The sequence below is a fragment of the Hyla sarda genome, chromosome 10, assembly GCF_029499605.1.
Source record: "Hyla sarda isolate aHylSar1 chromosome 10, aHylSar1.hap1, whole genome shotgun sequence".
In the NCBI taxonomy this organism is placed as follows: Eukaryota; Metazoa; Chordata; class Amphibia; order Anura; family Hylidae; genus Hyla; species Hyla sarda.
In genome coordinates, this window is record NC_079198.1 from 145,255,533 (window position 1) to 145,268,628 (window position 13,096).

The window sequence follows — 13,096 nt, forward strand, 5'->3', positions numbered from 1 at the left end:
AGATAATACTGCCCTATAGTCCCAAGATAATACTGTCATATAGTGCCAAGACAATACTCTCATATTGTGCCAAGATAATACTGCCATATAGTCCCAAGATAATACTGTCATATAGTGCAAAGATAATTCTGCCATATAGTGCCAAGATAATTCTGCCATATAGTGCCAAGATAATGCTGCCATATAGTGCCAACATGATACCGTCATATTGTGCTTAAAGAATACTGCCATATAGTGCCAAGACAATATTGCCATATAGTGCCAAGACAATACTGCCATATAGCGCCAAGACAATACTGCCATATAGTGCCAAGACAATACTGTCATATTGTGCCAAGACAATACTGTCATATAGTGCCAAGAAAGTAGCACAATATGACTGTAAGAGAATACTGCCATATAGTGCCAAGAGAATACTGCCATATAGTGCCAAGATAATGCTGCCATATAGTGCCAAGAGAATACTGCCATATAGTGCCAAGATAATGCTGCCATATAGTGCCAAGAGAATGCTGCCATATAGTGCCAAGACAATACTGTCATATTGTGCCAAGACAATACTGTCATATTGTGCCAAGACAATACTGTCATATAGTGCCAAGAAAGTAGCACAATATGACTGTAAGAGAATACTGCCATATAGTGCCAAGAGAATACTGCCATATAGTGCCAAGAGAATACTGCCATATAGTGCCAAGATAATGCTGCCATATAGTGCCAAGAGAATGCTGCCATATAGTGCCAAGATAACACTGTTACTGAGGGCTCAGCATTCTGATAATGCTGCCGATATAATATGTTATATAGTTCGCACATTATGCTGCAATTCAGTTCCCTAATAATTCCACCATATAGTGATAAATAATACTGTTGTGGAGTGATTAGGCGGTATTATTTCTGTAATTCTCAGTTGAGCAGCATTACGCCTCCAACGTGCGGAAGAACAAGCTGGTGCAGAAGGATATCCGCATCGCCAAGAAGCTGCAGGACGAGGAAGATCTACAGAGCAAAGTCTTCAGCCTGGAGCAACAGAAGCAAATGTGAGGGGCAACCGGAGGGCGTATAGGGGGCGACCGGAGGGCGTATAGGGGGCGACCGGAGGGCGTATAGGGGGCGACCGGAGGGCGTATAGGGGGCGACCGGAGGGCGTATAGGGGGCGACCGGAGGGCGTATAGGGGGCGACCGGAGGGCGTATAGGGGGTGACCGGAGGGCGTATAGGGGGTGACCGGAGGGCGTATAGGGGGCGACCTGAGGGCGTATAGGGGGCGACCGGAGGGCGTATAGGGGGCGACCGGAGGGGGCATAGAGGGGGTGACCGGAGGGGGCATAGAGGGGGCCACCGGAGGGGGCATAGAGGGGGCCACCGGAGGGGGCATAGAGGGGGCCACCGGAGGGCATAGAGGGTGGCGACCGGAGGGGATAGAGGGGGCGACCAGAGGGGATAGAGGGGGCGACCGGAGGGGATAGAGGGGGCGACCAGAGAGGGCATAGAGGGGCGACCGGAGGGTGTAAAGGGGGCGACCGGAGGGTATATAGAGGGCGACCGAAGGGGGTCGCCCCTAGTGGTGATTTTCTGTGTGCGTTAAATAGAGCTGACCTGCAATACCATACACAGCCTGTGGATATGAGAGGCGCTGCTGCTAGGGAATACACTGGACCCATCCTAAGTGCAGAACGCTCAGCAGGGAGCAGAGTATTGGTTGAGGGATTGTGGCCCCCATAACTCTCCGGGTCCTGGGGTTTATCCCTCTGTCCTGTTTCCTGACATTGTCCTATATGACGAGGAGGGAACATTACACCGTTATATGGCCGCAACCCGCACAGAGTGTAGACGGGGATTGGGACCTTACACTGTGACCGATGCCTCATTGGTTTTGTTTTTGTGTCTTTAGAGAAGAATTAGATTCGGAATACGCTCGAGCCGTCCAGGAAGAACTACAGAGGAAAGCCCAGGAATGTCTGCAGAGGGAAGAGGAAGACAAGGTACAGTGTATATATATATATATCTCATTGTCTGTAGAGTGTGTGTGTGTGTGTGTGTGTATATATATATATATATATATATATATATATATATACACACACACATACATGGGTATCAAAAGTTTGGGCCCCCCAGGTAAACATTTGTATTAATGTGCATAAAGAAGCCAAGGAAAGATGGAAAAATCTCCAAAAGGATCAAATTACAGATTAGACATTCTTATACAATAGGGAACATCTCACGAGTAGAAGGAAAAATTGGTTCAATAAAATGTCAGCAAATTTTGGATGCTAATTTGATGCCATCTGTGAAAAATCTGAAGTTAAAGAGAGGATGGCTTCTACAAATGGATAATGATCCTAAACACACCTCGAAATCCACAGGGGATTACATCAAGAGGCGCAAACTGAAGGTTTTGCCATGGCCTTCACAACCTCCTGACCGCAACTTTTGGTGACATATTATAAGAATGTCTAATCTGTAATTTGATCCTTTTGGAGATTTTTCCATCTTTCTTTGGCTTCTTTATGCACATTAATACAAATGTTTACCTGGGGGGCCCAAACTTTTGATCCCCACTGTGTATCATTGACTGTAGAGTGTATATATATATATATATATATATATATATATATATATATATATAATGGTCTGTAGAGTGTATATATAATGGTCTGTAGAGTGTATATATATCATTGTCTGTAGTGTGTATATATATCATTGTCTGTAGTGTGTATATATATATATATATATCATTATCTGTAGAGTATATATATATATATATATATATATATATATATATATATATATATATATATATTGTGATGACTCGCTCTTGCAGACAGGTGCGGTTGCAGTATAGCGACACGGAAACAGGACTTTTCAAATCAAAGTTTAGTGTTTTATTCACACTTGGCAAACAGTCTTAAGTGCAGAACAAAGGAAAAAGTGACAAAGTCCACCAGTTCCTGCCATGCGGCATCAAGCAAGTCTTTTCCAGGCCTCCAGGCAGTCTGCTCACCAGCTTCCAACCTCTCAGGGAAGACCTCCACACTCCGCTCTCTGGCAGTGTGAGCTGCAACTAGCAAATCCCCCTCAGCTGGTGGAGCAGGCTGCCTTTAAGGCCAACAAAAGGCGGCCCGGATTGTGGGGAATGGCCCCCACCCAACACTTGGTCATTTCCAGTAAGAGCCGTCCCGGATTGGCCTTCCAGCCATACTACAGCCATTGTCTCAGTCTGCATCGCAGCACAGACACTGAATAATATTGACTCTTAATTCACCAAAGCCAGAAGCCTCGGGGACACACATCGCCCATCACCCACCATGCCCTTCACCTTCTCAAATACCCCCCCCCCCTTGTTCAAACCTGAGGGGGTGAACACTTGTGCAACAGTGGACTTGTGATATCGGAGTTGCCTAGAGAACGACCCGCTCTGCGTTCAGCCTTGAACTTAAAATTCTGTAGCCACAGAAACCACCTGGTGACCCTGGCATTTTTGGCCTGGCACATCCACTTCAGGGGGGAATGATCCGTCACGAGATGATACTTCCTGCCCAACAGATAATGGCGGAGAGACTCGAGTGCCCACTGAATGGCCAGACACTCTCTCTCCACTATCCTATACCTGGTCTCGGCCGGGGTCAGTTTGCAGCTGAGATACAACGGGATGATTCTCCCCATTGACTTGCTGGGAGAGTACAGCACCGAGACCTACCTCAGAGGCATCCGACTGTACCACTAATTCCCCCACCAACACCGGAGACCCATATACGGCGACTTCAAAGCGGAAAACGCCTGCTCTGCCTGTTCGTTCCAATGCACCATGACGGAGTTGTGTCCCTTCAGGAAGTCTATTATGGGCGCAGCCACCGTAGCAAAATGGGGGATGAACCTCATATAGTAACCCACCATTCCTAGGAAGGTCTTCACCTGTTGGGTAGTGACAAGCTGAGGCATACCGACCATGTGACCGGAGCACAATATCCATTAGCCTTTGAAACGTAGCGGGAACGCCATGTAAACCAGCACCCTCACCAAGGGCAGAGCACTCCCCCTTCCCAAGGGCAGAGCACCCCCCCCCCTCCCCAAGGGCAGAGCACCCCCTCCAATCCCCAAGGGCAGAGCACCCCCTCCCCAAGGGCAGAGCACCCCCTCCCCAAGGGCAGAGCACTCCCCCTCCCCAAGGGCAGAGCACCCCCTCCCCAAGGGCAGAGCACCCCCTCCCCAAGGGCAGAGCACCCCCCTCCCCAAGTGCAGAGAGCACCCCAACCCCCCCCCTAACTGCAACTCCTGAATTGAATAAAAAAAATGATAAAAAAATCCCCCAAAAAAACAAAATGGTCCTGTTAAAAACTAAAGATCGGGGCGCAAAAAATGACCCTCATAAAAGCCTGAAATTGGGAGAAAACAAAAAGTTATAGGGGTCAGAATAGGACAAGATTCCCCCCACATATGTGTATCCTGTGATGTCACGCATATATAATATTTATGCAAATTAGCATGGCCGGTATTTTTTTGCAAGAAAGGTGGCGACCCTAATAGGGACGCAGCCACGTTTGAGGTAACATTTATAGTGAATAACATTTCCGTATAAGTGTCATGTGATCAGATATTGTTCGGTTGTTTGCGCCGTCTTCTGATTGGCTGTTTGGACCATCAAAGCCTCATTGTTGGAGCTATTGCTGATGTAGGAGCCGCAATGGCGCCTCTCCTGTGCACAGACACGTTATATGACCAGTGTGCTGTCAGACTCGTGCGTCTTGTGCTGTTCAGAGACTTCAGCAGATATGGCGGTGATTTGGCGGTGATGGTGGTATGGCGGTGATATGGTGGTGATGGTGATATGGCGGTGATGGTGATATGGCGGTGATGGTGATATGGCGGTGATGGTGATATGGCGGTGATGGTGGTATGGCGGTGATATGGCGGTGATGGTGATATGGCGGTGATGGTGATATGGCGGTGATGGTGGTATGGCGGTGATGGTGGTATGGCAGTGATGGTGGTATGGCGGTGATGGTGGTATGGCGGTATGGCGGTGATATGGCGTGATGGTGATATGACGGTCATATGGTGGTGACGGTGATATGGCGTTGATATGGCGGTGATGGTGATATGGCGGTGATATGGCGGTGATATGGCAGTGATGGTGATATGGCAGTATTGGTGATATGGCGGTGATGGTGATATGGCGGTGGTATGGTAGTGATGGTGATATGGCGGTGATGGTGATATGGCGGGGATATGGCAGTGATATGGTAGTGATATAGCGGATTTTATTATAACCTGAAGCATAACAAATGCTTCTCAGCTATAAGTATCCGGTGATGCGGTGAGAGGCCGCCGGTCTGCCGGGCGCTTCCTCTGCTCCTCTCTGGTATATAGCGGGATACAGACGACATTTACTATTTATTGTTACGTTTCCTCTCATTGTTCTGAGGAGGATCTGTCCTGGACAATATGTCCGCTCACTTCTCGGATCTCCATCGTGTTTGGGATCACTCATCTTATAGACGGGGATTTGAATCCATCCAAGTTCTTCAGGACAGAATTTCTACCACCGGTTCCAGAATATTCCCCGATGACGTTATTAGGAGCCTCCATGTCCTCGGCCGTCTGGTCCATCATATGAGGCCGATCCAGTAGATGTTTAAGGATCTGACTCTTGTGTGGATGGGCTGATCGCTGGGTTATTTGGGGTCCCACATCCTTTATTACAAATGAAGATGTGCGACCGATGGACAAGTGTCTGTTCATTCATCATATGGGCCGACTCCACAGGAAAGTAGGGCCTAGTAATTGGGTAATAGGGGCCTCATTTCCAGTTGTCTCTGTTAATAAAAGCTTTAGACCTAAGTGTTCCTCCATGGCCTCCGCTCCTGTACCTGTTCCACCAGACCCTCCGCTCCTCTTCCACCAGACCCTCCACTCCTCTTCCTCCAGACCCTCCGCTCCTCTTCCACCAGACCCTCCGCTCCTCTTCCCGTTCCTCCAGACCCTCCGCTCCTCTTCCTGTTCCACCAGACCCTCCGCTCCTCTTCCACCAGACCCTCCGCTCCTCTTCCCGTTCCTCCAGACCCTCCGCTCCTCTTCCTGTTCCACCAGACCCTCCGCTCCTCTTCCTCCAGACCCTCCGCTCCTGTACCTGTTCCACCAGACCCTCCGCTCCTCTTCCTGTTCCACCAGACCCTCCGCTCCTCTTCCTCCAGACCCTCCGCTCCTCTTCCTGTTCCACCAGACCCTCCGCTCCTCTTCCTGTTCCACCAGACCCTCCGCTCCTCTTCCTGTTCCACCAGACCCTCCGCTCCTCTTCCTGTTCCACCAGACCCTCCGCTCCTCTTCCTCCAGACCCTCCGCTCCTCTTCCTCCAGACCCTCCGCTCCTCTTCCTCCAGACCCTCCGCTCCTCTTCCACCAGACCCTCCGCTCCTCTTCCTGTTCCACCAGACCCTCCGCTCCTCTTCCACCAGACCCTCCGCTCCTCTTCCCGTTCCTCCAGACCCTCCGCTCCTCTTCCCGTTCCTCCAGACCCTGCGCTCCTCTTCCCGTTCCTCCAGACCCTCCGCTCCTCTTCCCGTTCCTCCAGACCCTCCGCTCCTCTTCCCGTTCCTCCAGACCCTCCGCTCCTCTTCCCGTTCCTCCAGACCCTCCGCTCCTCTTCCTGTTCCTCCAGACCCTTCGCTCCTCTTCCTGTTCCTCCATGGCCTCCGCTCCTCCTCTTCCTGTTCCTCCAGACCCTTCGCTCCTCTTCCTGTTCCTCCATGGCCTCCGCTCCTCCTCTTCCTGTTCCTCCATGGCCTCCGCTCCTCCTCTTCCTGTTCCTCCATGGCCTCCGCTCCTCCTCTTCCTGTTCCTCCATGGCCTCCGCTCCTCCTCTTCCTGTTCCTCCATGGCCTCCGCTCCTCCTCTTCCTGTTCCTCCATGGCCTCCGCTCCTCCTCTTCCTGTGGACGGGCTGATCGCTGGGTTATTTGGGGTCCCACATCCTTTATTACAAATGAAGATGTGCGACCGATGGACAAGTGTCTGTTCATTCATCATATGGGCCGACTCCACAGGAAAGTAGGGCCTAGTAATTGGGTAATAGGGGCCTCATTTCCAGTTGTCTCTGTTAATAAAAGCTTTAGACCTAAGTGTTCCTCCATGGCCTCCGCTCCTGTACCTGTTCCACCAGACCCTCCGCTCCTCTTCCACCAGACCCTCCGCTCCTCTTCCTCCAGACCCTCCGCTCCTGTACCTGTTCCACCAGACCCTCCGCTCCTCTTCCTGTTCCACCAGACCCTCCGCTCCTCTTCCTCCAGACCCTCCGCTCCTCTTCCTGTTCCACCAGACCCTCCGCTCCTCATCCTGTTCCACCAGACCCTCCGCTCCTCTTCCTCCAGACCCTCCGCTCCTCTTCCTGTTCCACCAGACCCTCCGCTCCCCTTCCTGTTCCACCAGACCCTCCACTCCTCTTCCTCCAGACCCTCCGCTCCTCTTCCTGTTCCACCAGACCCTCCGCTCCTCTTCCTGTTCCACCAGACCCTCCGCTCCTCTTCCTGTTCCACCAGACCCTCCGCTCCTCTTCCTCCAGACCCTCCGCTCCTGTACCTGTTCCACCAGACCCTCCGCTCCTCTTCCTGTTCCACCAGACCCTCCGCTCCTCTTCCTGTTCCACCAGACCCTCCGCTCCTCTTCCTGTTCCACCAGACCCTCCGCTCCTCTTCCTGTTCCACCAGACCCTCCGCTCCTCTTCCTGTTCCACCAGACCCTCTGCTCCTCTTCCTGTTCCACCAGACCCTCCGCTCCTCTTCCTCCAGACCCTCCGCTCCTCTTCCTGTTCCACCAGACCCTCCGCTCCTCTTCCTGTTCCTCCAGACCCTCCGCTTCTCTTCCTGTTCCTCCAGACCCTCCGCTCCTCTTCCTGTTCCTCCAGACCCTCCGCTCCTCTTCCTGTTCCTCCAGACCCTCCGCTCCTATTCCCGTTCCTCCAGACCCTCCGCTCCTCTTCCTGTTCCTCCAGACCCTCCGCTCCTCTTCCTGTTCCTCCAGACCCTCCGCTCCTCTTCCTGTTCCTCCAGACCCTCCGCTCCTCTTCCTGTTCCTCCAGACCCTCCGCTCCTCTTCCCATTCCTCCAGACCCTCCGCTCCTCCTATTCCCGTTCCTCCAGACCCTCCGCTCCTCTTCCTGTTCCTCCAGACCCTCCGCTCCTCTTCCCGTTCCTCCAGACCCTCCGCTCCTCTTCCCGTTCCTCCAGACCCTCCGCTCCTCTTCCCGTTCCTCCAGACCCTGCGCTCCTCTTCCCGTTCCTCCAGACCCTGCGCTCCTCTTCCCGTTCCTCCAGACCCTCCGCTCCTCTTCCTGTTCCTCCAGACCCTTCGCTCCTCTTCCTGTTCCTCCATGGCCTCCGCTCCTCCTCTTCCTATTCCTCCATGGCCTCCGCTCCTCCTCTTCCTGTTCCTCCATGGCCTCCGCTCCTCCTCTTCCTGTTCCTCCATGGCCTCCGCTCCTCCTCTTCCTGTTCCTCCATGGCCTCCGCTCCTCCTCTTCCTGTTCCTCCATGGCCTCCGCTCCTCCTCTTACTGTTCCTCCATGGCCTCCGCTCCTCCTCTTCCTGTTCCTCCATGGCCTCCGCTCCTCCTCTTCCTGTGGACGGGCTGATCGCTGGGTTATTTGGGGTCCCACATCCTTTATTACAAATGAAGATGTGCGACCGATGGACAAGTGTCTGTTCATTCATCATATGGGCCGACTCCACAGGAAAGTAGGGCCTAGTAATTGGGTAATAGGGGCCTCATTTCCAGTTGTCTCTGTTAATAAAAGCTTTAGACCTAAGTGTTCCTCCATGGCCTCCGCTCCTGTACCTGTTCCACCAGACCCTCCGCTCCTCTTCCACCAGACCCTCCGCTCCCCTTCCCTTTCCACCAGACCCTCCACTCCACTTCCTCCAGACCCTCCGCTCCTCTTCCTGTTCCACCAGACCCTCCGCTCCTCTTCCTGTTCCACCAGACCCTCCGCTCCTCTTCCTGTTCCACCAGACCCTCCGCTCCTCTTCCTGTTCCACCAGACCCTCCGCTCCTCTTCCTCCAGACCCTCCGCTCCTGTACCTGTTCCACCAGACCCTCCGCTCCTGTACCTGTTCCACCAGACCCTCCGCTCCTCTTCCTGTTCCACCAGACCCTCCGCTCCTCTTCCTCCAGACCCTCCGCTCCTCTTCCTGTTCCACCAGACCCTCCGCTCCTCTTCCTGTTCCACCAGACCCTCCGCTCCTCTTCCTGTTCCACCAGACCCTCTGCTCCTCTTCCTGTTCCACCAGACCCTCCACTCCTCTTCCTCCAGACCCTCCGCTCCTCTTCCTGTTCCACCAGACCCTCCGCTCCTCTTCCTGTTCCACCAGACCCTCTGCTTCTCTTCCTGTTCCTCCAGACCCTCCGCTTCTCTTCCTGTTCCTCCAGACCATCCGCTCCTCTTCCTGTTCCTCCAGACCCTCCGCTCCTCTTCCTGTTCCTCCAGACCCTCCGCTCCTATTCCCGTTCCTCCAGACCCTCCGCTCCTCTTCCTGTTCCTCCAGACCCTCCGCTCCTCTTCCTGTTCCTCCAGACCCTCCGCTCCTCTTCCTGTTCCTCCAGACCCTCCGCTCCTCTTCCCGTTCCTCCAAACCCTCCGCTCCTCCTATTCCCGTTCCTCCATACCCTCCGCTCCTCTTCCTGTTCCTCCAGACCCTCCGCTCCTCTTCCTGTTCCTCCAGACCCTCCGCTCCTCTTCCCGTTCCTCCAGACCCTGCGCTCCTCTTCCCGTTCCTCCAGACCCTGCGCTCCTCTTCCCGTTCCTCCAGACCCTCCGCTCCTCTTCCCGTTCCTCCAGACCCTCCGCTCCTCTTCCCGTTCCTCCAGACCCTCCGCTCCTCTTCCCGTTCCTCCAGACCCTCCGCTCCTCTTCCCGTTCCTCCAGACCCTCCGCTCCTCTTCCCGTTCCTCCAGACCCTCCGCTCCTCTTCCCGTTCCTCCAGACCCTCCGCTCCTCTTCCCGTTCCTCCAGACCCTCCGCTCCTCTTCCCGTTCCTCCAGACCCTCCGCTCCTCTTCCCGTTCCTCCAGACCCTCCGCTCCTCTTCCCGTTCCTCCAGACCCTCCGCTCCTCTTCCCGTTCCTGCAGACCTTCCGCTCCTCTTCCTCCAGACCCTCCGCTCCTCTTCCTCCAGACCCTCCGCTCCTCTTCCTCCAGACCCTCCGCTCCTCTTCCTCCAGACCCTCCGCTCCTCTTCCTCCAGACCCTCTGCTCCTCTTCCTCCAGACCCTCCGCTCCTCTTCCCGTTCCTCCAGACCCTCCGCTCCTCTTCCCGTTCCTCCAGACCCTCCGCTCCTCTTCCCGTTCCTCTAGACCCTCCGCTCCTCTTCCCGTTCCTCCAGACCCTCCGCTCCTCTTCCTGTTCCTCCAGACCCTCCACTCCTCTTCCTCCAGACCCTCTGCTCCTCTTCCTGTTCCTCCAGACCCTCCACTCCTCTTCCTCCAGACCCTCTGCTCCTCTTCCTGTTCCTCCAGACCCTCCGCTCCTCTTCCCGTTCCTCCAGACCCTCCGCTCCTCTTCCCGTTCCTCCAGACCCTCCGCTCCTCTTCCCGTTCCTCCAGACCCTCCGCTCCTCTTCCCGTTCCTCTAGACCCTCCGCTCCTCTTCCCGTTCCTCCAGACCCTCCGCTCCTCTTCCTGTTCCTCCAGACCCTCCACTCCTCTTCCTCCAGAACCTCTGCTCCTCTTCCTGTTCCTCCAGACCCTTCGCTCCTCTTCCTGTTCCTAAAGACTCTCCCTCCTCTTCCTGTCCTTCCAGACCCTCTGCTCCTCTTCCTGTTCCTCCAGACCCTCTGCTCCTCTTCCTGTTCCTCCAGACCCTCCGCTCCTCTTCCTGTTCCTCCAGACCCTTCGCTCCTCTTCCTGTTCCTCCATGGCCTCCGCTCCTCCTCTTCCTGTTCCTCCATGGCCTCCGCTCCTCCTCTTCCTGTTCCTCCATGGCCTCCGCTCCTCCTCTTCCTGTTCCTCCATGGCCTCCGCTCCTCCTCTTCCTGTTCCTCCATGGCCTCCGCTCCTCCTCTTCCTGTTCCTCCATGGCCTCCGCTCCTCCTCTTCCTGTTCCTCCATGGCCTCCGCTCCTCCTCTTCCTGTTCCTCCATGGCCTCCGCTCCTCCTCTTCCTGTTCCTCCATGGCCTCCGCTCCTCCTCTTCCTGTTCCTCCAGTCCCGAGGTGTATCGGGGGCTCGTCTCATATACTGAACCTCTCCCTCCTGTGCGGGGGTCCAAGGTGTATCGGGGGCTCATCTCATAGATTGAACCTCTCCCCTCTGTGCGGGGGTCCGGGGTGCATTGGGGGCTCGTCTCCTAGACTGAACCTCTCTCTGCTGTGTGGGGGTCCGAGGTGTATCGGGGGCTCGTCTCCTAGCCTGAACCTCTCCCTCCTGTGCGGGGGTCCGAGATGTATCGGGGGCTCATCTCATAGACTGAACCTCTCCCCTCTGTGCGGGGGTCCCAAGTGTATCGGGGGCTCGTCTCCTGGCCTGAACCTCTCCCTCCTATGCGGGGGTCCGAGGTGTATCGGGGGCTCATCTCAGACTGAACCTCTCCCTCCTATGCGGGGGTCAGAGGTGTATCGGGGGATCTTCTCCTAGACTAATAATCCCGGCTGTGATTCTGATGAGGGGCACGGGGGCCCCGGCTCTGCACTATATGGCGGTATCGAGGACGGGTCTCCGTTTTATCTTTTATAACGTTTCAGCTGATACATTGTAGCGAACTATCAGACTAGGAGAAAGATTTGGTCTGCTGATATGTCGGGCTCCTCACATGGGATGCAATGGCAACAAACCCTCAGCTGTGGGAAATCTAAGTGTTTCAGTCTTAAACTATTTATAAGATCTCTGCTTGCAGTCAGTGAACAGTAACATTTCTGTCTTAATAATAAGTAGAACAGGTTCAGAAATCTTCTTACATAGAACAAGAAGCCCCCTATACAGGGAAATGACGAATCAGATGCAGCTACAGCACTTAGGCCAACGGGGGCACCTGTCGCTGTAGTGACCGCCATTTAACCCTCTGCGGTATTCTTATAAATAGCAATATCCTGAATGTGATTGCAGCGCCACCTGGTGTCTGCGACTGGTATCAATGTAAATGTGAAATTGTAAAATTCTCCTATAATTATTCCGATGGTGACGGCGCGCAGGATCCACGTGTCGTCTTTATTCATAGATGAGACCAGCGCGTCCTGAGTTTTTGGAGATCCCGTCCTCTCACAGGAATGGACTATGTGTAAAAAAATATAAAGGCCGAAATGTTTACACATATATCTGCCGCAATAATTGGCAAAAAAAGGCTGATTCTGTTTTACTTACAGACGAAAATAGGGGCTGTAAATACACTCGTAAAAACATGAAGCCCGTATTTTATTTACAGTGTGAACAGCGCCCGAGACATATGTAGTTATAAAACGATAAAAAAATACCCATCATTTTCTGGTCACTATTTAACGTGTTTTTTTTCCTTCTCCCTTTGGTCCTTTGTAAAATCCGTCTTATCTGCCAATTCACAGCGGCCGCAGCATAACCACTGAGGTTAACCAGAATCGTGACTCACGGTTGCGGAACTTGATTTAATGTTCTTTTCTGCTGGAAGTGGTGAGACCGGAGCGTCGCGGCTTCGTATTGTCACATTTCACCAGATTATAGATTACAGAAATCATAAAAGGGGGATGAGGAATCCACCACCCAGAACAAAAGTCATGGGGTCCCTAATAGCGGACCCCACTCTGGAGGACCCTACTCTGGGGGGCCCTAATAGCGGACCCCACTCTGGAGGACCCTAGTCTGGAAGACTTAGTCTGGGGGACCCTAATAGCGGACCCTACTCTGGGGGGACCCTACTCTGGAGGGACCCTACTCTGGAGGACCCTACTCTGGGGGTCCCTATTAGCAGACCCTACTCTGGAGGACCCTACTCTGGGGGGCCCTAATAGCGGACCCTACTCTGGGGGACCCTAATAGCGGACCCTACTCTGGAGGACCCCACTCTGGGGGTCCCCTACTCTGGGGGTCCCTAATAGCGGACCCTACTCTGGGGGACCCTAATAGCGGACCCTACTCTGGA

At 53.9% G+C, this 13,096-nt stretch overlaps 1 protein-coding gene across 2 annotated transcripts in view; it reads left to right on the top strand.

The window, feature by feature from the left end:
• The window catches only part of LOC130293820 (trichohyalin-like), a 117,883-nt gene that overhangs the window by 53,827 nt on the left and 50,960 nt on the right, over window positions 1–13,096 (top strand). For both annotated transcript variants that reach the window (XM_056542960.1, XM_056542961.1), the window contains exons 4-5: window positions 911–1,040; window positions 1,895–1,985. In XM_056542960.1, the coding sequence (XP_056398935.1) occupies window positions 911–1,040; window positions 1,895–1,985 (221 nt within the window). The remainder of the gene's footprint in view (window positions 1–910; window positions 1,041–1,894; window positions 1,986–13,096) is intronic.